At 45.2% G+C, this 27,644-nt stretch overlaps 1 protein-coding gene across 3 annotated transcripts in view; it reads right to left on the reverse strand.

Annotated features, from left to right (window-relative positions):
- The window catches only part of CAMK1D (calcium/calmodulin dependent protein kinase ID), a 230,405-nt gene extending 210,706 nt beyond the window's left edge, over nucleotides 1-19,699 (reverse strand). Inside the window, exon 1 of one of the 3 annotated variants that reach the window (XM_056340359.1) lies at nucleotides 19,334-19,699. In XM_056340359.1, the coding sequence (XP_056196334.1) occupies nucleotides 19,334-19,425 (92 nt within the window). In that variant the 5' untranslated portion in view covers nucleotides 19,426-19,699. The remainder of the gene's footprint in view (nucleotides 1-19,333) is intronic. The other 2 variants (XM_056340360.1, XM_056340358.1) reach the window with 2 other exon arrangements.
- Between the last annotated feature and the right edge of the window lie 7,945 nt (nucleotides 19,700-27,644).

A 27,644-nucleotide genomic window follows, 5' to 3' on the forward strand; every position in this document is an offset into this window, starting at 1 on the left:
GCGGCTCAGTGCTGGGTAAGCACAGGACACCGAGGGCCAGGCACCTCCACCAGAGGCAGCTGCTGCTGCAACACCATCCCCAGGGCTCGAGCTGCCCCATTCCACCAAACTGTTGGTGAGTGCTGTTGGCACCGGTGTTCCCACAGGGCTGAGGTCTGATCCACAGCTCCTATCCCACTCAGCTGCAGTGGCTAGAGAGGTGTCCCACCCAAACCCATGGGCTTTTACAGCTGCTGCGATGGACTCTGGGTGGAATTGCGAATGTGGTCAGTGCAACCTTTGCAACAGTGGAGCAGCGGAAGCATCTTGTAAGAAGTGTAAAGCTGTGCTAATAACATCTGAATGGAAAGATCCAAACATTGGGACCCTAATTCATGAAGATGCCAATGGTTTGCTAACTTTCACTTTGTGCAATCTGTTATTTGAGAATTATTTGAGAAAACTCAAGAAACCACGTGGTTTCTTGAGCACAGCTGCCCTTCTACCCACAGCCCAGCTAAGCATCCTTTTCCCCCGGGGCTCTTTGCTTATAGCAGCCACAGGTTGAAGAGTAAGGCTTACAGCTATTCACCTTCCCTGCAAGCTTATGAGAAATTTGACAGGACATCCATCAGCTGGCACTGTTCTTCAAAGTGGAAAAAGACAGAGTGTTTTACCTTCCAACTATATAACTTTGAATAATAAAACTGTTTAGACTTGGAGATTTTTCTGATGAATGCCAAATGCTCTACAGCAGCAACCCTCACCAGCAGATCTAAATCATGCAGCTTAAATTAAAGCCTGCTTTCCAATTTATGCACTAACTTTACTTTTTTCCCAGAATCAGAGAAAAAACCTGAATGCACTCTGCCTACAAAAAGTTTTTTTTTGAAACGGTAATGCTGCAGTGACTGCAAACACTCTATTCTTGTTGCATCTCACAGGTATCAGTTTTTTCCCCATGAAGACATGGAAATGAAGACATTCCTCCAATTGCTTTAATTGTTTTTTGAAGGTGTTTCAACAAGCTTATCACTTTAGGGTCACCATAGCTACTCACCATGCTGACTTCAGTTATTGAACTGATTTTCAAGAGGCATGAACATTGTTAGACATTAAAAAAATATAATTAGCAGATAACTAATACACCACTAATGCTGCAGGTATATTTTTGAGGCAAGACCACATCGTCTTATCACTGAAAGGCTCTTCAGGGCAGTACACATCCTTATCAACTGCTCTGCAAATCCCACTCCACTGGCAGCAGGATGCTAAAACCACTGTTATTTTCTGACTCTTACAACTTGCATTTCGCAGGAGCAGAATACTACTCACATCTTTACGGTTCCTTCCAGTTCTCTCCCTAATGTCTGTCCACTGGCAAGACAATACTAGAGAACCCATCAGCCAGCTGGAGTTGAGAGCTCAGAGACATTTCTGGAAGGTCTTTCTGCCCTGCTAGGATTCCCAGCACACTCAAAGATAACAGTTTCAGAAAACAAAATGCATTTCGTTGGGTTTACTCTCTTGCCCCATTTCTACTGTTTCTGAGGTGGGGCTGTCCATCTCTTTTTGGGGTCAGTGGTATTTTTAGGAAAGGGAGCAGGTTCTTGCAGAAGTGCGTCCCACACAAAGCATCATCTGCAAAACATGAGCCTTGCAGCCAAGTTCCCAACATACTTAGATACAACAGGAGAGATTCTTACCATATTACCATGACAAAAACAACACCTTACACAGTACATCTTGAACATCTCACATAGCAAGCTTTAATTAGCTAGATCTCAAAGTGAGTTACAAAGTAGGTCGGTGACTGTTTGACAGATGGGGAAACCAGGCCAGCAAGGTGCTGCAACTTTTACGAAGTTATAAAAAAGGCCAGTTGCACAATCAGAAATGAAACCCACGTCTCCCAAAGGGTTATCTAGTGCTCTTCCACCCAACAAAAGCCTCTACCACTAGTCCACATCACCTCCAAAGCTCATGACTATACAAAGTCTGACTCCTGAGAGGGTACCAGCATGGAGGTACCAATACTGGGGATCCCATCAACAGCAGGAGAACAGCAATAGCAAGGCCACTAGGCCAAAGAAACTGGTTGGCAAAGCAAAAGGAGAACCTGTGCTTTTCCAGTTACCTCCATGTGAGCTCTCACACACACGCACAGCCAGGAAGGCTCTCCATATTTCAGTTTTCTACTGAATCCCGCCCATATAAAGTACCACAAAGACAACTCCAACTCAAGGACGATCCAGCCCTAGCTGGGACATCAAGTATTTCAGATGAGTGACCTACTTTTATTAAAACACTTAGCACACCCACCTCCCTGTCTCCAATGGTATTTGGAGGACTCTCACTTCCCTGCATGACCCCACTTCTCCTCCCTGTTGCCATCACATGTAGGCAGTGCAGAGGTAAAGGCTTCATAAACATCTCAAAATTGCTTTAACGCTGCCTCATTGAAATCAAAGGCCAACTGTCACTATTTTTATTGGGAACAGAGTTAGGCTGCTACAGATAAATCCCAACCTAGATACTTTTTGACACTTGCCTGTCATGACCAGAGACAGAGAGTGCCGGGAAATGGAATTTCTATTGTGTTTCACAGTTCGAACATAGACATGGCAACGGCAGTAAAATCTACCATAAATGCTCATGCCATCTAATAAAAAGGACTGAGCTGAGGATGGAGAGCTAAACCCAACATGACAGTAGGCCACATAAAAAGGAGGATTTTGTTCCAGACTTTCAAGAGACAGCACATATTTCCCTAGTTGCATCCCCAGCAGACATTTCATCCAATGTCTGTCCAGTACTGCTTTTGCCACCAAAAGCTTCACATCAGAACACACCTGGCTATGTTGAAAACTGACAAGAAGCCCATCAACTTTACAGATACAGTAAGTGATGTTTAAAGATGACTTATCTTGACTGTTTGTTAGACAGTTTCATGTCAAAGCTTCAGGGATATCTAAAAGTTTATTCCACATCCCTCTGTGATCAAGGACAGCCAAATACAAATGCAAAGGCTGCTTTTCTCCCAGTCTGGGAGCTCTGATACGCTTGCATTCATGCCAACAATAAATTAAGAGAGACCAACACAGACACAGGGCCTGATTCTTGCATGAAACATGGCTTTTGGAATAAACTGTATTAATCTAGATATTAAATTCTCTAGATATACGGTCATCCAATGTTCAAACTCTGCTCTTATTTATTCCAGAAAAAAATATTTGACATTATACCTTGCTGAAACTCTGTGATTTGTCCTTATAGACCATGATAGACGCAAGTATTCAGCACAGCAGAAACAGATGCCAGCAGATGGTATTATCCTGAACAAAATCAATTAAGGACATTTACAATATGTCAAAAGTGCAACTACAAAAACAAAGTGCAGAGCTGTACATCTGTTTCTTAATGAAGCCATGAGTATTTGACAGTTAGCCAACAAACCACAAGATAAAGGCTGCAGCAACACCAATAACAGATAAAGGAAACACTGTACGTATTCAGATTCTTCAACAGTCACCAGAAAATACAAGATGTTGAGCAGAAACTGAGTAACCAGATACCGGAAGTCCATATGTCATGCATAAATGTAGCAAAAATATAACCATATGAGTTTTCAGTATCACAGATTTTGTAAGGACTGTGATTTGCTCAGAAATTATAGTAATGGGAGTCATATGGCAATGGTAAGTTAAGAAATACTATTCTCTTCCATGACACAGTGTTCTGATATATTTAAAAGGCTGCTGAGAACCCTGTTGCCTTGTCTGAAATAAAAAGTGCTTACAATTCCCTAAAAACTGTTCACAACATCTCTGTTGAGAACCCAGTGACATACAACATTAGAGGCATAAAGAGATACACAACCAGGTATGTCGATGGCATGTTGTAGACTATATAAAACACAAAGGGACTGAGGGAATCACATAATTATTTGTACAAGGAACAAAGATCTTACATCCTTGAGTTCTCCATGGAGAAGATGAGAGGTACAAACGTTCCCGGAGGGTGTGGGGGTGTGTGGAAATAACCTCTTCTGTGACACAGCTTCATTACACCACGCTATTCAAGCACATTTGAAGTATGGGGAATCATTTACAGAAGAAAAAAGTAAGACCAGTGAACATACGCTGCTAAAGATAGCATTTAGTGTCCACTGCAATGGCCCCTGTAACTTGTTACGGGTGGTTTGCTGCATATACCGGTTGCTACAAACAGGGCTGGGACCATCCCAGTCACAGTCTGCTGCAACATGATGAAAGGTCTGGTATGAAAATAGATGATTGTATCACCTCCGTGTACAAGGCTTGTTATTTAGCTCCTAGGGAACTCATACCAAGTTTCTCCTACATTTGCTGCCAAATGAATAAAATATTCAGAAAGATTTACATTAAGTGTTACTAAGGGCTGAGGGCCAGGCTTCCTTAAGGACCCTGGAAAAATACAGCCTTAGCACCAAGTGAAAGCCATACTTACACTGTGTATCAGAGTAACGCATCATTCATTTTTACCAAGGCCCAGATGACAGTCTCATTAGACCAGAGATGGATAAATGACAAATGACCTGGTGAATAATGTCACTGTGGGCCATGTAGGACTTCATCCAAGCAGTACCATTGAAAACAGATGACTGGCTAAGAATTGTAAGGATTAAAAAATAAGGCTTTAACATTCCGGGGCGGGGGGGGGGGGGGGGGGGGGGGAAGCACTACATATTTATATTTAATTTGCTTTGTAAATTGATTTTGTCATGTTACCTTGTCAAACCATTGAACAAACAGAATAATTGCTTAAGTAGCATTGATAGAGATGTGACAGATTATTCAAGCATTGTGATTCTTTGTTCTCATATACCTCATTAAGAAATGATGACTGGTTCCATTTACAGCTCTTAAGTTGAATTCAGTAACCACTGACACACAAATTCAACCTGGCATCTACCAATTTTTTATTGTTCTCGGTCAGAAATTGCTCCTGGCGAAGTGGCTCTTGCAACCATTTCAGTGTAGTGGCTGATGATTTTTTAACGACACAAGACAGAAGGAAAAAAACCCAACAAAAACCCGCAGCTGACTTCCCTGCTGATTTATAGTGTCTACGGAATGAAAAGAAATAAAATTTCTTGTACTTCGTATTTCTCCCCTTCCCCCACCACCTTTTTGGAGAAATATTTTTAACCTTTATCGTTTCATTAAATAAGTCCACAGCACATCCCTGCAAACAAGTGGGCTGACAGAAGATGTGAACCACCAGTGGGACATGCTCAGACCCTTCCTCTTCTGTCCTGGAATTGCAACCTGTTCCTCCACAGCCTTGTAACTTTATATTGATGTTTGAAACCTGAGCGTAAGGAGCATAAAATGCTGCTATTCCAGTATGCTGCTGAGTATTATAGGCTTTTCTTGACTCCCAAAGGAAAACCTTCAAGCTGTGCACATCAAAGACAAAATTTTAGAGTCACTTGGCACTGCTACAAATGATTTAAGATAAAATCAGATGAGAAACAGGTCTGGCGTGCTTTTGTGTGCTACCCTCTGACTTCAGGAAGATCTATTCATAGTGTGAAGCCAATGCATGAGGAGACCTCTAGGAAGACATTTACAGGCACCTTCCGAAGCCAAAACTGGTTTTAGAACTATTTTTACTATCAATCTGCCTACCTCCCATATTTTGCCTTAGTGTTAAAGTACGAGAATAGCTAAGCCACTGTTACACCCCTAGGGGTGTTATTAAATAACAGCAGAAAAGGAAATTGATTACAGAAACTAATGTACCTACCACCGCAGTGACATTACAGGGTGGGGTTTTAAAGGACACGACTTTGCAAGCCATAACCATACAGCAGCAGAGGGCAACAAGCAGTTGCCACCACCCTGCAGGCAGTCATGCAGACCACAGTTAGATGTGGTCAGTGAAGATACTTCAACCTCCCCATCTGCGGAGGGCAATCCCTCACAAGCTCTCCAAAACAGGCCTCCTAACATCAAGCATAAGGTTGGTTAATTCACCCCCCACTTGCTGCAGTCAAGTTTGCACCCAAAAAGCTCTAACAGATTCCAGGTGCTCCGCACCGCCTTCATTTCCCCATGTGAAGGGTGCTTTATCTAAACAAATAAAGCCCTTAACTGACTCAAAGGAAGACAGTTTGCTGTCTTCCAGCTGTGCTTCCCAGCTGTGCACACCTGGGGGATGTGACTACAGTAACCAACTAAGGGGCTTGTGCAGGATTTAGGCAGGAGATGGAAAGCGGCGATTCAGTGAATCAATGTGGTGATGGAGGAGAAGAGGAGACGGAAGGACCATCATGCTCTTACTTGTTTTACTGGGTTCACTCCCATTAGCTAATTGAACAAGAGGGCACCACACAGTTCGTGTTTGAACCTTAGGCAAAGCGAGCGTTTTCCTTCTGATATTTAAGAGGATCTACCAGAAATGCCTCAGAAATGGAGTTAGAGGGCTGGGGGGGGGTGGGGGGGGGGGGGGGGTGGGGGGTGCGACATGACACACAGACGGACACCTGGGGCATCACAGAGCCAAGACTGCTTCTGAGAGCTTTCCATGGTCTCGGGTCACAAACTGAGCAAGGTCAAACACCACACATTTCAGCAGCTGTGGAGCACTACCCTGTTAAAGATGACAGGCTGGGAGCACTATCCCTGTGAAAGAGGACAGCCTCTTTGGGAAAAAGCCACAATCCCCTTCCATCGCTGAAAGTAACTGACCGGTGAACATGAGTAAAAACACAGAGCCATTGGTTGGACCGAAGTCTTATCTCAGTAGATGGAAGAACACAAGGCATCAGAAAAACGACTGTCAAGAAGTCACTGCATAGACAAAGGCATTTAGGAACCAGCTAAAGCCAGTTTGCATCTGATGATGAGATTATGAGATGACAACACCTCATCGCTGGGAATACCTTCATACCGAATTTTGGATTAGACCCCGTATTAGGGGTAATGAAGCTTAGATGATGTAAGCAGGCACAACGCTCCTGCCTTCGCCTAAATGTAACCCAAATATGAAAAGAATTCAAACTACAGAATAAATTAACAGTGTTCACAATGCTCTTAAATGGTTTTTGCTAAATGGCACAAGTCATTCTCTATGCATTTATTAATGAAGCCAAACAACATGTTGTGAGACAAGAAACTAGCACTCTGTATCACTACGTATCAATATATCACTATATAAATAGTATTTCAGTGTGTGTTTATATATATACAAACACACATAGACACTATATCTTATATGTACATAAAGAGTTCCTACACCTTCCACGTAACCACATGGCAATGCAAGATGTCACAGCACCACACCATCTCCAGAGCAAACACCAGCACCGAAGCTGCCAGTCATTTTAGTGGCCCTTGATTGAAAATGACTGAGTGTTGCCTGCTACCATGTACAAGCTATACTGTCCAAAGAATCCATGTCTATGAATTTTTGCAGCTGTATACCTCATGAACAAGCAGAGGACCTAGCTGTGTCTAGAGCCAGTCAAGCTAAAAGCACCCCATTTAGACAAGTCTTTTCAGGCATTTCCCTGTAGCTGAATCCCATGGGTCTGCTTTGCCCCAGCTTTCTCCCTTTCGGCTTTCCCCAGTGCAACTCCACTCACCTGCAGAACGAGCATGCTCTCAACTTTAGTACTCATCATGTTCTCCTTCAGCAGTGCCAGAAAGTCACACATTTGCTTTCTGGACACAAATCATCTCAGCTGTCACTGAGGAATCTTAGAATCACTTGATCTTCTTTCCTTTAAAAATACAGGATTCATCAGAGAACTCAACAGACTTGCCTACAAAGCTCTGTGAGACTTTTTTTTCAGGGTCTCCCTCTTAAGAGCATAGGATATACGACCATGGCATGAATTATATGGCTATGGCCAGGAAAATTAGTCACTAAAATTACTCCAGATACACCTTAACATACCCAAGAGCAGAAACCTCCCTACAGCCTGCAGTACCTGTATATCCTGTGTCTACGTGCTTTAGAGAATCCTGGGTTTTTCAGCTCATTTCTTGGTACATTCTCCCCCAACGTCTAAATATATAGCCTCCCGTTTCCTAAAAAGTGTAAGCTGCAAGTCAAATCTGTGACATGAGACATTTTCCTTCTAAGTTATTCCTCTTGTGCCACAGTGCCCGGGTCACTCAGCTGACAGGAGTCACACCATTATTCTGCTGCATAAATGTTTTTATCTAAGCATCTTCCCATGGTTTATCAAAACAACTTGGCTAACAAGCCACACGTTTGCCTCCATCTTCTCTCCCTAAAGAAGGGTGCACAGGTGCAGCAGTCTTCTAGGAGGGGGGATGCATGTTGTTTTGTGTGGGTTTTTTTATGTTTGGGAGTATTTTATGTTGGGAAGGAGACTTATTTGCTTTGCAATATTCAGGTTGCTATGTAATTATGCTAGAGAAGGTGTTTCAAAACACTGTGGCTTGGACTCAGAGAAGGAGGTGGTGTTTTTATGATGATGATCAGCAGTCTATGGAGAAGCTCAGTGTCAGATTTTTTCCCCTCAAAAAATATTGTCTCTCTTGAACAGATTAATTACACCCCTACAGCAAGAAATCCCATTAATGCAGAGGTGTAAGGCTGATGCTGATCCCAGAGCTTTAGATAGTGTTTAAGATAACTCAGGCCCCAGCTACAAAATGTCCCAAAGTAAAAGACAAAGTCTTTGAACTTGTTCAAGTACTCCACAAGAAAACACGGTAGGGAGCACAAAAAAAGTTTAATACGTTCACAGTATCTTCTGCTGTTGGCAGCACACACCAGGCACTCTGCAGTGCCTGAAATCCCCAAAACACTGCAGGCTTCATGGCTGGGCATATTGTACTGAGTTACTTACACTGAGAGGCAGGAGAAGACAAGAGCGAGCAGTGGGAGGAAATAGTGTAACAGTGAAGGATTACTCAGGGATGCTCCAACAGTCTCTCTTGTCTACAGCTGAATTTGATTAGCAACCTGTGCCTTCCCCAGAGGAGTTTTCCACATTGCTGCAAATCCTCTAAGCGCTCTTCTCCCTGCTACCCCACTCCCTTCTATGTTGTTTGGGGGTTTCTATGTTGTTTTGGTTTTCCCACAGTTCTTCATTCAATAGTTTCCCTCATTTCAGCCCTTGTCCATCACAGGGGGGATGGCAGGGTCACAGCTAATGAGTTTGGTTGCGAAGTTGAAGCTTAGTTGAAGCCTGGTCCCTTGAATTATTTAAGCCGGAATGGGAGGATGGGATCCTGCTGGGAGCGATCCCACATTATCCCAAGAACTGCCTGGTCTGCTTCAGCTCTTTGTAGCTCTGGGAAGACCTCAGTTCCTCTGAGCATCTGTGAAACAACACAGCAATAAAGCACCCGCGCTGTTACCAACAGCACACAGACAGCACTTTGCATCTTCAAACTTGAGCTAGTAAAAGCTATTTATATATGTGATGACCCTGGGTGAATCACATATAAATAAATACATTTTGAAGACATTGGTGCTGACACAGTGCCTGCTATTATAAGAAGCAGGATGGTCCACTGCATAAGGCTGGAGTTAAGATTCAGGCTCAGATCTGGGTTTACAAGTGACACATTTTCTCATCTTTAACAAAACACTGTTAGCATTTTTGTCTTATTTATTTAGATTGTAAGTTCCTCTGGGTACAAACAGTGTTTTACTCTGCTGTTTGTAATATCCCTAGCTCAACAGTGCCTGATTTCATTTGAGACCAAGAAAAAGCATAGGAATACAACTCCCAAATATTTTAGACCCATCATATTTCATTTACTAGTGTCCAGCCCTCAAATACACACCAGATTTTCAGCCTTTGCAAATCCTTACCTTTAAGCATTAGTGGCTATGCTGTTTTATTTTCTACCACCCTCCAAAGCCCATTCATTTCTGTGACCAGTAATGAATGTGACCAGACATAGCAGGTGGGAGAAGGGTGGCCACAGTTCTCAAGTGCACGTGCCATCAGGTCAGCAGGCAGGTTTTAAACATGCTGCTCAGTCAAAACATGCCAGCGTCACAGAATGACTCTGCAGCATAGCGTGGTACTGTCTTAAGGGAGACTGTCTTAACCTGCGATGCCTGAGGAACCCTTCCTTTGGAGCTCCTAGGAAGACCTGCAAACCTTCGCACCCCACTGCTGATGAACAAGGATGGTATTACTCTCCTTACTCTCCAAACTGCGGCACCAACCCTCACCAAAACAAACACAGAGTTTAAAGGCTCCCAGACCTCAGACCTTCCATGGCTCCCAATCTCACTCCACTCCTGTCAGCGACAGAGAAAAAGTCTAGGTCCTCTGTACTCTGACAACTGAGCATTGGATGCAATTCCCACATTTTGGGTGTTCAGGCTTGAAAGAACATACCTTCAAATACTCAACCTAATTTAGGGAGACTGTTAAGAGCAAGGTGATGAGAAGAATCCATGGCAAGCAGAAAGACTGCAAAGGCAAAAGGTCTAGGGGAGAGATGCCACGGTGCTGCAACCCATTGCTGCTGATGGTAAATGCTCATGTTCATTTGCATCATTAAAAGCAGCTCCCTTTTGTTCCTCTGGGAAACTGCAAGTAGACTGAAACCTCTCAGTTTTATCTCCAACTGGGAATATAAGAAAATCAAAAGAAAAATCAAAATAAATCCTTGATACATCTAAGCCTGCTTGTTTTCTCTCACATGCTTCTTCCCCTTTTGACTCTTGAAAAAGGTATTTTAAGAACTATCTTTGTAGTTATGTAGTCCACTTGTCCAAAACTGTTGATGTTTTAAATGTGACATAGGATATTGCTCAGGAAAAGAGCAAGCAAAATCAGTGATCTATTGTTACAGAGGATCTCCAGCCCCATGCTCAGCTGTTCTACACACAGATCAGATCCAAACAGAGCTTCCCAGTAGCTTTTTCTTAGCCCATCCAGTGTTAAAAAAAAAAAAAAAAAAAAGCTTTTTAACTCAGCCAAAAAATTCTGCTAAAGAGTATTATTTTAATTTAACCTCATACAATCTGTTTGGTGAGTAATTCTGGCATAAAACTCAATACACAGCTTTCAACATGAAAACATCAGTGAGGGGCCTTGCAAAGTTTATTAACAAACTGTTATTTATAGTTTTCTTTTTAAAAAATGATTGACACAACATTCAGAGGAAAATTATAGGAATCGCTAAGTCAGATAACAAACATCAGTGTTAAGATTTGATAGAAAGGTTTTAAGCAACAGTATGATTTCTAGAAAGGATAAATATTCTGATTGCTAAGCTATTTGTCATTCAAGAACAGCCCAATCACACACGTATGTTTGCAAATTATTGTTATTGTTGTTAATCATTATTTACAGAAAAGTGCTGAAATGCAAGGTGGTTTGAATTCCAATGAAAATGTCAGAACACTGCCCCGAGGAACTTTTTGTCAAGGGATTTCACCCATTACCTGTTTACTAACAGTACCCATTTAGTTCTAACTTGTTTTCATGATATCTAAAATACTAGAAAATTAGGTCCTATTAAGTAATCATGAATATAAACTGTGAGTCACCGGTTAAGTGAATACCATCACTGGCAGTAAATTCAGAATCCTATTATAAATGCTTGTTATTGTCAAGGAAACCAAAACAATACAACTTTACTCAATATTAATTGTATCATTGGATGTTTGGAAGGATTAAATAACTGAAACTAATATTCTGCACATAGTCAGGAGAATTGTGTGTGAAGGGTCACAAAAATAATTAAAGTCAGTCACCAAGGTAGAGAGAAAAAAAGAGACAAAAAGGAAGAAAAAACTACATAAAGAGCTATTTCAGCTCCTACGTGAAAGCAGATGGAGGGTGAAGGAAGCAGACAGGCTGCTCCAGATGGCAGGAGTGGCGGCGAGGAAGGCTCTCACACCCACTGTGTTGTGGCTGTGATGTAAAGAATAGATTTTTAGTTAAAAGATTACTATAGGACTCCAAAGAGTTGGGTTCAGCTCCATCCATTACCTCTCCACCAGGTCTTTGGAGACTCTGCATTCTGCTTGTGGCAGACTTTAGGGTGTCACCTCCATCTCTGGCCAACAAAAAATACCAGCATTTTTATGTGTGCTTTACCCTCAGCTCACATCTACACAAAGAGCAGTTGTGGACTCAGTATTGGTTATATCAAGGTCCTAAATACAATATTGAGTTTTGGCCTAGGCAAGGATCACATTTTCCTAAGGCCTGTGCAAACAATCAGGAGGGGAAAGCCCAAATACCCTATTCCAACCCTACCCAAACATCTCACTGCCTTATTTGCCAGTCAAGCACACTTCTTGGTTGCACAGGCACTCAGGTGAGCAGGTATCCTCCGGCAGCTGGGAGCTCAGGCTGTACAAAGATGTACTTGAAAGAAAACAGCCATGGGAAAAGAAGAAAGGCATCACAGCTAGCAGAAAATTAGGCTCATGAAGGAAGCATGAGCACACAGATGAGCTGACAGTACAGCAAACTGGGTACTTGAGTATTTTGAAATTTTATTTTCAGGCCATGAAAGAAATTTGACCATTATGCTACACTGTTGTCCCAAATGAACATTGTTCAAAACACACCCATAGAACCATGCTTAGAGAGCTTTCAAAAATCCCTCCTCAGCAGCGGCTGCAGATTTTTTTCCCTGATCTTCTCCATCAGCCTTTAAATCCACTGGCCATCTTGCTTTTCTCTCTTTCCTATTTAAATTCCAGCTGAATGCTCAAACCTGTTATTTTCTGTAACTGTTCAAGGAAGACTAACAATCTACATTACAAGATACTACAATTCACGTTGCAAGTAGTAGGGACTCATTATTTCCAAACCTCTAGGAATACACTGGATACTAAACTAAGCCATTGCAATAGCAAACAGGATTACTTGGTATAACACGAAAGGGAAACGTTAAAGGAGTCCTAACTATTTTTTGCTTGCCCTGTATAATGTACGCAAACTATAACACCTGACTTGTTTTGAGTGTTAAGTTAAACATTAATACCTGGACCACAGCTTTCACTCCTCTTCCCACAGATGCTAGAGAGGTGCTGTGGGTACCTCTTAGAATCACAGAATCATTTAGGTTGGAAAAGATATTTAAGATTAGCTCGCTCCAACCATTACCCCAGCACTGCCTAGCCCACCACTAACCCATGTCCCCAAGCACCGCATCTGCACATTTTTTTTAAATACCCGACGCCACCCCCCTCCCCGGGCAGCCTGTGCCAGGGCTCGGCCACCCTTTCCATGAAGGAATTTCCCCTCACACCCACCTAAACCTCCCCCGGCACAACGTGAGGCCGGTTCCCCGTGTCCTGGCGCTTGTTCCCTGGGAGCAGAGACCGACCCCCCCTGCCTACAGCCCCTGCCAGGCAGCTGTAGGGAGCCACCAGGTGCCCCTGAGCCCCCCCTCTGCAGGCTGACCCCCCCAGCTCCCCCCGCCGCCCCCCCCCCAGCCCCTGCCCCAGCCCCTGCCCCAGCCCCTGCCCGGCTCTGGACACGCTCCAGCCCCTCTGCGTCCCCCCTGCCCTGAGGGGCCCGACCCTGAGCCCAGGCCCCGAGGGGCGGCCGCACCGGTGCCCAGCACAGGGGGACGGGCACTGCCCCGGCCCTGCCGGCCACAGCGCTTCTGACAGCGGCCAGGGCGCTGCTGGCCCCCTTGGCCACCTGGGCACGCTGGGGGCTCCTGCCCAGCGGCTGTGCCCAGCGCAGAGCCCCCCCGGCCCGGCCGGGAGCAGCCGGGTTCGTGATGGAGAGCAGCCCGGAGAGCTCCTCCACCAGCTCCCTCAGTGCGCTCGGGTGTACCCATCCCGCCCCAGAGGCTTGTGTGTCTCTTAAGTGGGGCAGCAAGTCACCGACCACTTCATCCTGGACTATGGATGGTGTCTTCATTCTGTATCTCATCCCTGCCTTCCAGCTCAGGGGGCTGAGTACCCTGGGGATAACTGCTTTAGCTATTAAAGACTGAGGCAAAGAAGGCATTAAGTATCAGTGGACATCTGCCAAGTTTAAGTCCCCCATGAGAACAAGGGCTAGCAATTGTGACAATCCTCCCAGCTGCTTGTAGAATGTTTCAGCTGCCTCTTAGCACAAGTTACCCCTAACGCCACATGGGTTTGATGGTAAGATCCCCAGAGTTACAGATCTTAAGGTCAGAAATGACCATGAAACATCTTCCTCTGTAAACATGGACAAGAGGCTCTTTCCTAGTGACTCCTGCACGAAGCCTGAGAGCTTTCAGATGGCAAAAGGATTTCCCCCAGCAAGTCATCCCAGGAGACATGGGAACAACTTGCCTTCATAGTTTGCCCCAGTGGTTCATCAACCTTCCCCTTGAGAACATGTGCCTTAACTTAACCTTTGGGACACTGTATTTTCTCCCTGAAGATTATTTTTTAATGTGAAATGTTTCTTTCATGTAACTTCTTAAAAAGGAAAATACTGAACTGACACAAAGATGAAACAGTCTAACAAGAGCCACTGTTGTGGTCTCACTGAAGTGTCATAAAAGAGAGGCAGAAATTGCTAGTAATGTCAGCAGAAACAAAAAAATCATACAAACTCGTCAATCTTCACAGCAGGTATGGAGCCAGAGGAAGCACAAATATCAACATGTTTCCTTACATCCCAAGAATTTCCAATATCAGAAGGGAAAAACAATTAACTTGCATGATGCCTCAAGTTAAATGCCTAAACAGTGATGATTTGTTGTGTTGAATCCAACACAAGTGCTTCTGGAACCCAGCTGATGAGAAGGGAAGATCTTTGACCAGAAACAAAGAGATCTTGAGTCTGCTGGTACCTCGCAGCACCTCCTCTCTACATGGCAACTCAAATGCATGGGGCTCCTCCATCAGGACCTGTCCTTACCACCAGCATCTTCTCACCAGTGGAAGTCAAGGCTGACTGCCTAGCCTGAGACATGTCACCTCCATTAGCCTTGTCCTCCATGAAGGTCTGAGCAACCAGATGAACAAATGAAACATGAGGTAGACCGGCTCATGAAAAACATGAGTGTCACTGTAAGACTGAATGCAACGGAAGACAGCATGAAGGACATGAGAGGACAAAAATACAAGAGGCAGCATGTAAGGGTTTGTGACTCCACAGTGTGTGCGTGTGCAAGAAAACAGATGTGACAGCAGGACGTGGAGTGACTTCATTTCATAGCATGAATGAGCACACATGGGTAGACAGCACAGAAGAGTCATGAGAAGTGCCAGGAGCCCATCAAATGATGTGGGAGTATGGAAGAGATGCAAGACACAGATGAACCAAAAACTACAGTACAGCCCCTGAGAAAAACAGGACCTCTATAAGTTTTCTCTATACTCTACTTTAGGAAAATACTAGACACACCATTGAAGCATATTTGTCTTCCCACCCAGCTCTTACTGTGTTGTGGCTAATCCATGCAACTCCCTGTGTTACCATTACTAAGCTTTAAGGAATCTACTGCATTTAAGGACAGTACCAATATTTCCATAGTTACTAAGCTTGAGGCTTTCTAAATATTGTAACTTCATCATAAGTCTGATGTCAATAAGGCCTAATGACAGATACCTTAGAAATGCAGGGCTGATCCAATTAGGCAGACCAAATGCTTGAAGACTTTCCTCTTTGGCTGGTAGATCACATGGTGTATGTTATTACTTCTGGGAATGTCAAAATTCGAGTTGTAAAACGCCTTAGACACAATATCATTTAAATATGAAGAAAAAAAAAATGATATTTCAGTGATCACCCATCTTATCAGATTCCTGGTATTGTGAAACTCCACATCTCTCAAGGGCTGGGGCAGAAATCCCCTTCTCCGGTCAGGCCTACAAACTGAGTAGAGCTACAATAGGTGAATTTCTAGAAATTTAAAAAGATAAGCAGCTAGTCAGATCCTATTCTTCCCTCAAGCCTACCTGCCTTGACTTGGAAGGGACTCTAAACTGCATCAGCTGAGGATCTGGCCCACTGCTATGATTGTATTTTATCCTTGATTTACTTTGTGTAATTCTTCCTAGCTGTTCTTTCAGGAACTGTAATTTCACTTTCCGTGGCTCAGCAGTGAATAGGTCCAGTTTCAAGAAGAGGCGGCCACTAAACCTGTGCACAGAGTGTACTTCATCGCCATGTTATTGCAGTCCTACACGGACCAGCACTGCCAAACCAAAGCAGCCCAAGAATGGATCAGGACCATCATATATATTTTTCTATATAATATATATATATTATAGATTTTATATTTGTGTTTTATTTATAATGTATTATATTTTCTTGAATAATATTACCAAAATATTTTGCTGCCACTCTAGTACCCAAGAGGTTGCAGCCACAAACTAAGATTGCAGGTGCTTAGGGACTGCGTAAACACAGAACAGGGTAAATACAGGTTTGGGCACCATATGAGCCAGCCACTGCATTGCTGTTAACTTCTTTAGGAAAACACTGTTGCGCAACAGCAACTGAGTAGAGCAAACAACACAGGCCTCAGCCACCAAAGAGAACAATTCTTTAGGTGGAAAAGGCTACTTTCTAAAATCTGGAAGTGATGTTGAATTTAGGATGACTTTCAGTATCAGTGTGGCTGGACATGATTTACAGGGACATGTAAATAATTAATTCCAGCTCTGGAAAAGATATCTGGGTACTCATTAGAGGTTCCTTGAAGCCCAAATGATATAATGATTAACTGAGTTAGGACCTCTTTAATAGTTCCAGCAGTTTCAACTCTTCCATGTTAAAGATCTGCTAAAAAGCTTTTGTTCAGATGAAAGACTCTTCTCAGAGAAGAAATCATTAATAAAGTATACACACAAATTTAACATTCACAAATCAATGCACTTGAAATAAAATATGTTTTTAAAGTTTCTCTTTCACTTTCTTCCCTGATTTGGGGGTTGAGTGCTTTTCTTTCTCTAACCCATTTTACCATAGGCAGTTAAGACGGCTGCATGAAAAAAGACTGCTTTCCTGTTAAAAAGTGCTTTTAGCACTTCGGCATCCTGAAATGGAAGGTGGCAGAGAAATGCAAAATACAGCTACTACAATAATCCAGTGCATCTCACCTGACGCACCAAGTTTTTTGCTCCAAGACCATCAATGCCAGAGAAAAATCTATTAGATGGTGAGATCAACTGATGGCTGTCAAACATGGTTCAGCATTACACTGCAGGAGGGATCAAAGCAGATTTTATCTCTACTCTTAAATAATGCCACAGGAAAGCAGTTTGGTCCTGACGCTTTAAAGGTATTTAGACTTCTGCTTAATTCCTGCTTAACTACTTTCCTATGAATAACTAGGAATGCGTCCCATCAATTGGACTTCTGCATCCTGTGTATCTGCTGCTCGAGTCAGTGAGCAGACCTTCATCACCTTCAGCAGGAATGGAACAAGTACTTCAATGATTTGCACAGTGATGGCCTAAATTTTTTAGAAGTTTCGCACCCTGGTAAGTCACACCAGCCGGGCAGGAATTGCAGGTGCTGCACGGTGGGCAGCAAGGACAGAACCAAAACTCAGATTCAAATCTAATTATCAGCCTGCTCTCTGAAAATAGGGAATACAAAACCAGAAGGCAACTGTAAGCTGTTAAATGCACATACATTCATAATTAATACAGTTGTTCTGCAAAAGAAAACAGCTCTGTTTTCTTTATACAGGCCCAGGTTTATAATCCAGCTATTTTCATTTTCTAAAACTTTCTAGATGACTGTTAAGTTTAAAAACTTCACAGCTTCCACTGTCATCAGAAAGGACTTACTAACCAAATTGTGAGGCTAAGACAGTGGTTAATAGTTTGAGCCATATAATTGGCCATATTTAATGCATTTAATTTGCAACAGCCATGCTAATAAGTGTAACTATTAACTCTGACCAGCTCTACCCTCCATGGGACCTACACCTGCTCCCATTAACTTCAGCAGGGTACGGATCAAGGCCACAACATCAATTATTTCTGGACCTCTTCAGCGGCATAAATTAACCCTTGCAGATGGCTTCATACAGAACAGCAGGGAAGATGACAGAGAGTTGTACAATGGAAACCACAGCAAACTGTCCTGCTGTTCTAACAAATCTCGTCACATTAGGACTTTCCTCCCCAATACCTCTTCACTCAGGAAAGGAATGGCACGTCTAAGGTGACAAGTAGGGACACGTCCCTCACAGCATTAAATTCTGACAGCAAAAACTTGATGAAGGTGATGATAATATGCAATAACACTTAACTCTTGCACTGCACTTTGCTTCTTCAGAGACCCGGAAGACATTAATTTGATTTGCTAAGTTGGTGTTTTTCTGAGGGCTACGCTGTCTGCTATCACAACGGAGTTGCGTGACCCACCTCCATATTAAATGACCAGCCTGATTCTTACTCGCAGTCTGTTTGTAGGAAATCAGTGAGGCGGTGGACCAGAAATACTCTGTTTATAGAGAGCCCTCCCTTGGAAGCAGAAAGAAACTGAAATATTACAGTCAAAACTCGTTCAACTGTATTTTGGAAGCGGCACGCAGAGTATGAAGAGCACTACTTGGGATTAGCAATGCTCCCTTTTGAGACACACTTAAAGTTGCAATTAAAGCTGGGGGGACACAGCAATAAAGAGCACCCTTGAGCACCCCCAATACTACTGAACTTTAATTACAACGTATATACATAGAGCAGCCCATATGCTGACTTCCTTCAGCACTCCTGGCTCTCTACCTCTACAATATCCTATCAGCGAAAATTTGTTTTAACAAAAATAAAACTCTCTGCTCAGCCAAAAAAGCATCAGCCTGCACCCCGCTCCCTTGCACCATCTGTGCATGTTTATTCTCAGCCTTCTGAAAAAAAAACTCCAACCTCTAACGTTTTACTAATCTTTATGCTCCGCCACTATAAATAACAGAAATAAACCCCAACAACAGTTCAGCATCGTAGCTAAAACACATCCAATCCACATGATTTCTGCTTGTCTGTCCACGAATAGATGCAGCCATCGGCTTTAGGGAAAAGCATGCAAGTCAGACCGCATTTATTTACAGTTGCATTATCAAGAAAAAGCCTTTTCCCATCTCCTCATTCTATGAACGTTTTAAAACACTTCTTTTTCCCCTTTTGTTCTTTTTTTCGGGGGCGAGGCGGGGGGTGTTAGCCCAGCTCCTGCCACACAGTCGTATTTTTCTCCACGTTTCCAGATCGCCCCGACTTCTTGCTCGGCTGCATGAGCGGGGCGCGAAGCAGCACCGATGGGTGCACCGCGAAAATACACCCACCCCCACCCCCCGCCCACGCACCCACCCGCGGGGCGACCCGCGCAGCCCCGCGGGGAAAGGACGGCGCCGCCCGCCCCGCTCCGCGCCCCCCGCAGCCGCTCCCCGCCACCTACGTCCCCAGCGTCTCCTTGAACTCGAAGATCTTCTTGATGTCCTCCGCCTGCTTCTTCCAGGAGCCACCACCGTCCCCGTTCTCCCGGGCCATGGCCGCGGCGAGCAGCCCCGCGGACGCCGGGCCGGGCGGCACCGAGCCCCGGGCGGCTTTTGCTTTCTCTTCTGCCGCGGCGGCGGCAGCAGCGGCTGCTGCTGCTGCTGCTGCTGCTGCTGCTGTTTCTTCTTCTTCCTCGTCCTCCTCCTCCTTCTTCTCCCCTTCCTCCTCCTCCTCACACTTCCTGCCCGCCGCCGCTTTTATTTCCTCCGCGCTCCGCCGGGCTCCGCGAGTGTCACTTCTCCCGGGCTATTTCCTCCCAACTTTCTCTAACCCCCCCCTCCCCTCCCCTCCCCTCTCCTCTCCTCCTCCGTGCCCCCCCCCCCCCCCGGAGTCACTCGCGGGGCTGCCCCGTTCCTCCCTCCTTCCGCGCTCCTCGCAGCAGCTGCGCGCACCCCCGTCTGGGGGTCACTTTGGTCCCCGATAGACACCCCCCTGCGAAAAAGTCCCTTTTTTTTTTCTTTTCTTTTTTTTTTTTTTTTTGGCGGGGGTGGAGGGAGGTCACTGTTTCTCTTCTCCCCCTCCGCGCGGGGCGTGCGGGGCCCCGTGGGATGCTTAGCCTCCCGGGCGCGGCGCGGTGCGAAGCGGTGCGGTGCGGCCCCGCCGGCACGGCGGGCGCAGCGGCTGTGCGCGGTTGTTATGGCAATGGGAGGAGGAAGAGGAGGAGGAGGAAGAGGGAGAAGGAGGAGGCAGCCCTGCCGCTGCTCTGCTGCCTGGCGCTGCCCCTGCTGACTGAATGACTGAAGATAATTCGCATTGCACCAAAACCGCGCACGTCAAACGGGAGGGGAGGAAAAGCAAAGGGCGGGGGACGGGGACGGGGACGGGGGGGGGCGGCGGAAAGCAGAAAAAGAAAATTAAAAAGCCACACCACAAGCGGCCGTGCTGCCTGGCCGGGCGCTGCGCGGCGCTGCGCCGGGATGCGCAGTGATGGAGGTGCCCACCTGCCTTCCGCGCGCACACACACACACTCCCGGGACGAGAAAACTCAGCCCTTGGCAAGGACCACCTTTACCCAGCCCAGCCCTCGGTGCACCCAACGAAGCAAGGGGGTCACCCCCTGGAGCAGCACCAGGCCCAGAGGCAGGTGGATGGGCACTGCGCAGCCTTGGCCAGAGGCCCCAGCCCCGGCACCGTGCCCATCCTGCCGGCACAGCAGCGAGCCGGGCACGGCACTGGCCTGGCACACACACGCGTGGCCCTGCTAAGATTATTGCTAAAAACAGCTTTTTCTCAGTGACACTGAGACCTCTAGCGTCGTCGCATCGGGCATCGGCCACGCTCTGATGTGGGGCGACAGGCGGGATTTGTCAGAGGCATCAGAGAAAATTATAGTCTAGACCAAATGAGATCCGGTTATAGTTAGTGTTTCTGGTCTTCAGTTTCAGAATATGTAAGACACTACAAAAGCGCAGTTTTTCCAGCATACCCAAGTTAGGTGACTAAAACAGGGGCCTTGCTGCCGGCAGGTACAGGCACTCCTGTGCCTCGGGGGCAGCTCCAAACCTGATCATCAAATTAGGTACCTGGAAAGAAATCCTAATACAAGCAGCTAAATAACATTTACTTAAGAACAGATGTGACTGCATGCACATCACTGTTGAACATGCGTTGTGTCCTTTAACAGATTCCTTACAATTCTACTTGCGAAGCTGATTTTCTAGATTTCTCATAATTTATGAGCGGAATTTACAAGGTATCAGCCTGTGATGCTTTCCATGGGTTGGGGCTGAGCTATGCCTCCTAGCTCAAAGGGGATGTGGTGGATGTGTGAGTTCAGAGGTGCATGATGGTGTAAGCTGGGAAAACAGGCTGGGGTGTCTGGGCAATGCTCCCCTCTGCTGGGCAGAGCCTCTCGACATTGCACGTGTCAGCTCTTGCAATTTATTACTGCACCCCTCTGATACGATGTTTGGGCGTGGTTGTCCAGCCACATGGGCAGCCCAAATAGCTTGGGATTTCCTACAATGGGTGCTTATATGCTGACACAGAATGCACTTTGAACAATTTTCCTTCTGCTCCTGACTTCTTCCCATCCTCTCGCTACCTTCAGGATTTCCTTCCCTGCACAATCCTTATGATCTGCTCCACGGTAGTGCCACCAGGAGTCCCCAGGCAGGCTCTCCATGCCACTGCATACCTGGGAAATGAAAGATGTGACTGACCTAAAAAGATGCAGCTGACTACCACAGCCAACCCTCCCTTCAACCCGCAGCACCGTGATATTTTCTCTCTTTATCACAGGTAAATCACTTGGTATCAGAAATGCCGTACTGTAATTTGGGTTTAACAAATGGGGCTACCGAACATGACCTCCTGTCTTCGGGAGAAGACTGAGAGATTTTGAGGCCAGAAAGGGCACATATGATCATCTGCCCTGACCTCCAACATGATGGAGGCCAAAGAGCTTCATCCATCCAGAAGATGACTGCCATAACTTATCACGGAGCTAGGCATACCAAAACCATCCACCACTATTATTTATGAAGTCGCATTGGTCCCTACAGCAACATGTTAAAATCTCACTGCACAGAGAGCATCACTCACTTTCCCATTCCCAGTTTCACCGGACAAAAATTTTACTTAAAATTGCTCATAACCTTGCCGATGCTGCAATTTCTCAGCCTCAAAATTGCATAAGGTAAAGGTACATGTCATCCTGTAAATCTAAGTTCTCTTTACCTTATTTAATGTGCACATTTAGCATCATATGAATGTGCTTTTTTTTGGGGGGGGGGGTGTGTGATAAAATTACTTGTATTTGAAGCAACTGGTAATATAGAAATCTTTGGAGCCATTACAGTTTTAGTGAGTGCATGAGATGCTCTTATTAGGCAGGGACCACTGGCACAATAGACCATAACAGCCCCTTCAGAGTCATTACAGTCTGTCATGTCAGGCTGAATTTAGGGAGTCTGTAATCCCACTTGATTGACAAGCTCCTGCAAAGCTCTTGTAGTTATTTGAAGAACAGGTATTTTTAAAAAATGAAAATCTTACATGAAAAGTTCTCTCTGGAGTGGCTGTGTGTAGCAGGGCATCCTGCAGCCATGAGGCTTTGTACGGCTACATTCCATGTTTAATTACATACAACTAGATTACAAGAACATTAACAGAGCAGTAAAACGAAGCACACAGAAATGCCAGAAATTAGGCTGCCGACAAAACATCAATTCTGGCCCTTTTTGTGGCTGCACGGTGGCAATCTCCCATTACCTGAACATGTTCTGCAGCTCTGCCAAGGGGTATATCAGAAAATAGCTAATGAGCTGCCGTGGCTGATGTGCATTTGATATGGCTACACATGCTGCACGTGCACCCAACCACTCTGTGCAACAAAACCCCAAACCTTTATATTGGGGATGTACAAGTTCCAATTTTTTTATAAAGCCACTTCCTCTGGAAATATTGGAAATTTAGAGGAGAAATTAAAAATCAACTTTTCTATGAGATATTTTATTTCAGAATAAAGTGATCGGATTTTGGGAGTAATATTTACTGTATAATGTAAAAGAAAATAAAGTAAAACAAAACAAAACAAAAAACCAGACCAAAACAAACAAACAAACAAACAAAAAAACCCACCCAAAACCTGTATTTTTCCCACTTCAGTCCTTCCAACTGATGTTGGGATTGCTTACCTATGGTATGGCTGTGCTTGGCCACACTCACTGCTGGTCCTTAATATGGGCACTGTGCTTACTACATTATAATGAGCATAAATGAAGGAGTCCTACCTGCTTTCCAAGCTCTTGCACTTGCAGCCTGGTTTTCTTCTGCTTAAATATTATAATGTTGGATCTCTTTCACAACATTGTTTCTGAGTCATACAATATAATCTTCCTTTGCAATTGCAGATCAGCACTGTTTATGCTTTCTGCAAGAATGTCAGAAACGTGCCCGTTGCTCAGCTGCCTAGGTCTGAGCCCCACAGACAAGCACACGCATGTCCATGCCTGTGCTTAGGGTTAGAACCTCACATGCAAGCTGTAGTTTGCAAGGCAGCAACGTCCAGCATCCAAGCCAGACAGCTTCAATGTAAAGCAAGCGACACTCAAGCACACAGCTGTTCTTTGCTGCCTTTACTACCACGTACCAACCTCAGATAGTGGCTTTTCCACTTGCGACAGATAAAACTTAGACTAGTCCCAGTGAGAAGGTGCATTATTGGTTTCACACACCAAGGCACATACACATGCAAACTACACTACAGCAGGAGCAAGGTTATTTGGTGCTGGTCTGTTCCTGTGGACACTGATAGCAATGCTGTCATGGCACGATTGTAGATCTTGGCAAGCAACTCAAAACAAAATGATACCTCAGGTGCTCCATAGCTTCTAGGACAAACCTAAGATGAAACAAAATCCTGGGGCAAGGCATCTTCAAATTTTCCAGCATGAATAACTGTCTTAATTTTTTTTAGATGCCAGGTTTGACTACCATGATAAACATTTCCTCCAAACTCACTTTCATTTTTCATGCATTCACAGTATTTCTTGGCATTTTCAAGGGTGGGGACGCTGTAGCTCCAGCCTTTGTCCCAAGGTGACCTGTTTGGAAATTTGGAGGAAATCCTCTTGGGTATTGTGCTGAGTCATGAGAAAATTAACTTATGACAAGAACTGTTTACTTTTAAAACTGTCTTTTTATAGTATAAAGTATATATACTTTTTATAGTATAGTTTTTACAGATAAAACTGACAGATAAAAATGAAGAAGGCAAATGCTTATTTAAATGAGAAAACAGCTTATTTTTAAAAAAACTATTAACTGCTACTTCTTTCATTGGATAGTAATTAAAAATAACCGCAGTTTGAAAGGTGCATTTTGATAGGGGACCACAGGTTTTGGGTTTTCACCACAGGTGAAACTAGTGCTTATGGTTGAGTTTTAACGTTTTCCAGGTTAGTTTTGACACCAGAAGTCCAGTACAGACAATTATAAACTTGCCTCTAAGGATATCCACAAGAGCAGGCTGAACTTGCTGCAGCTGGTGCCAACAGCAATGCTCCTTTGAGCTAACCAAAGACTTTTCAGTGACTTTAGGGGACTTGGACTTGATCTGCGCATCAAAAGGACACACATGAAGAAAAAAAAAAGAAAAAAAAAATCCATGCCAAGCAAGAGACTTTTGCAGGTCTTAGATATAGGGTGGTTTGTGTTCTTTTTAAGGTTAAATATAACCACTGTCCTCACACCACCCTTAAGCATGTTAAAGCCTTAGATGAGTTGATGAGTTTAAGCTCTTTAAGATGACTGAAGGCCCTTGTTCATCTTAGATAGCTAAAACACTGGTCGAAAAACATACAAAAGCAAGGGAGATGATAGACAGTTGCTGCCTGTCTTGCTTTTCTCATGAGAAGGACTTTAAATTTCTGTAGGACTTTTAACCATGTCTGTAAAGTGGAATACGCGAGCAGTGACATAGACGTAAATCCTCAGCCTGCAATTAGCTGCCTGAAGACCATCTGGTGCTTGGTTAAGCTCCCAGGTGCTTATATTACTCATGAGGTTCATAGAAGCCAGCCAGCCTCTTTAAGTTGTGACTCTTCTTCCCTGATTTTATTCTCAGGTGAATAAACCTAGGAAGTTAGAGGATGAAAGTCTTGACAACATGATGCAGAGTATGCTTGTTTCACTATGGAAAAACTGGGATTTAAGAGAATAATAACCAGGTTGAACACATCACTTAGAACCTGCCATGCCACGTGTGTATTGCAATAAATCTTTAAATGCAGGGTCGTAAATCATGGTCATATAAAAGTGTAGTGGGAGGAGAAAACCTACCACTGCCAAAGCAAAAGAAAGAGGAGTAATGTGGTGGTAAAGATGGATGTGAGCAATCGGAGAGCTGACAGGACCCCAACAGGACAGCAGGGAATAGATGAGAGATGGGCAGGACAGCAGGATGAGGGGCAGGAGATGCTCCCAATGGCAGAAGTTACAGAAAGCAAAACCCCACACCTCACTCAGGTCCTGGTGTTGAGCTCTGGAGTCCCAAATCAGCGTTTCCCTGCTGCCAAGCACCTGGAGTGAAACCACTGGCCAAATGTGTCTCATAACATTAAAAAGCTACATGGCTAATGCAACCCCTGCTCCTGTGTCTCCTCACTTAGTCCCTGAGCTGCAGAGGTGGAGGTCTGGGCTCAGGATCCAACAGGCTGAGCCTCGCCAATGAGCCAAGTTATGCACAAAAGGAGAACTGGATCTTTCTCCAGTTGGTTTAGCTGATTTGGATTTACACGCTTGGTTTTGGGGGGAAGTACTGAGTTGGGACATTATACCTCTGCAGTTTACATTGAAAGAACATTAGGTGATGAGGTAAGGACTCAAAAAGCTGCAAAAATATCAAAAAAAGAAGTTGCCCAAAAGCTTTAAATTCAACACCATAGAAGCATATAGAATCATTTATGTTGGAAAAGACCTTTAAGATCAACAAGTCCAACCATTACCCCAGCACTGCCAAGCCCACTACTAACCCATGTCCCCAAGCACCGCATCTGCACATCTTTTAAACACCCCCAGGGTTGGTGATGCCACCCCCTCCCCAGGCAGCCTGTGCCAGGGCTCGGCCACCCTTTCCATGAAGGAATTTCCCCTCACACCCACCTAAACCTCCCCCGGCACAAGGTGAGGCCGGTTCCCCGTGTCCTGGCGCTTGTTCCCTGGGAGCAGAGACCGACCCCCCCTGCCTACAGCCCCTGCCAGGCAGCTGTAGGGAGCCACCAGGTGCCCCTGAGCCCCCCCTCTCCAGGCTGACCCCCCCAGCTCCCCCCGCCGCCCCCCCCCCAGCCCCTGCCCCAGCCCCTGCCCCAGCCCCTGCCCGGCTCTGGACACGCTCCAGCCCCTCTGCGTCCCCCCTGCCCTGAGGGGCCCGACCCTGAGCCCAGGCCCCGAGGGGCGGCCGCACCGGTGCCCAGCACAGGGGGACGGGCACTGCCCCGGCCCTGCCGGCCACAGCGCTTCTGACAGCAGCCAGGGCGCTGCTGGCCCCCCTGGCCATGCTGGGGACTCATGTCCAGCCAATACAGGTTTACTTGGGTTTTGTCTGGGTGTTTTTTCCCCCCAGGATTTCTCCCTTGCTATGAACAACTCAGCATATGGAATTCAGCTGTGCAGTGAAGGGGCTGCCCATGAGGGTGTTCACCTAATCCCGCTGCCCCACGTAGGACACTCAAACTGGATTTGCACTGGGAGACAGGAACAAGTCAACGGGAGTTGTGCTTCAGGCACACAAAGCGTGGTGAAATGCCAAGTTCTTTGGTACATCAGATCCCCAGTGTTGCAAATTGAGCACCCAAAATTAGCAAGCGCATTTGATCATTTTGGCCTTAATCTCTCTGTGACTTGGTTCACCAGCTGGTGATATCGCAGGAGCGCTGTGAAGATAAATGCATTAATATTGATCAGATGCTGAAGCATTACAGAGGCGCTCACAAGGAAATTAATGTTGAATTCAGTGTGTGGTTTGAACAGCGTGTGTTAATGTGGCCTACAGCAATTCGCTGGATTAAAATAACCCCAAATGATAGGTGATCAGATAATTAAAGGATGCCTCACATTCACTGTGCACAAAGGCCCAAATTGTGGCTCTGCAGGCTGTTTAATTCTGACAAGTTTTAGCTTCTGAGAATTTGACTTTACAACCTTGGTGTCTTCTCCCTATGGGATTTAGAGCCCACACCCTCCAAAGGGAGCTGTACCTGATCACACCCCCATTCTGTGCCATGTCCATGCATGTGTCAGTTGGTCTTCTCCCCCCACAGTAACTTTTGACTCTCAGCCAACTTCAACCAGACATAATGGCTCCATAGGGAAGCCCCAACAGAGAAGTTTTCTACAATAAGGAGGCAGAGCAGAGAGAAAAGATACAGTTATTCCTCCCTGGAAAGACAGGTTGCTTTGCTCGGACATCAGGGAGCCTGCAGAGGATACAAGTACAGCTGGAGACACAAGTCTGTAGGACATGGGGCTCCAACGATTTAGCTGCCCACCACACTGCTTTTTCATCCAATGGACATACCCATCAGGAAACAGGGCTTCTGAACCTGAAAAAAGCATGTAGAAGCCAGATCCTACCAGCTGTGAAGCAGTCAGTGGTCACAGCTATGCTGATGTGCACCATGGAAGAGCCTCTCTTCCCTCTCCAGCCTGGCCCACGCTTGCATTTGGTCCATGTTCACCCTGGTGATGGACCACAACTCCTCAGCTTCATG

This window comes from Falco biarmicus, chromosome 5 (assembly GCF_023638135.1).
Source record: "Falco biarmicus isolate bFalBia1 chromosome 5, bFalBia1.pri, whole genome shotgun sequence".
NCBI classification, from domain to species: Eukaryota; Metazoa; Chordata; class Aves; order Falconiformes; family Falconidae; genus Falco; species Falco biarmicus.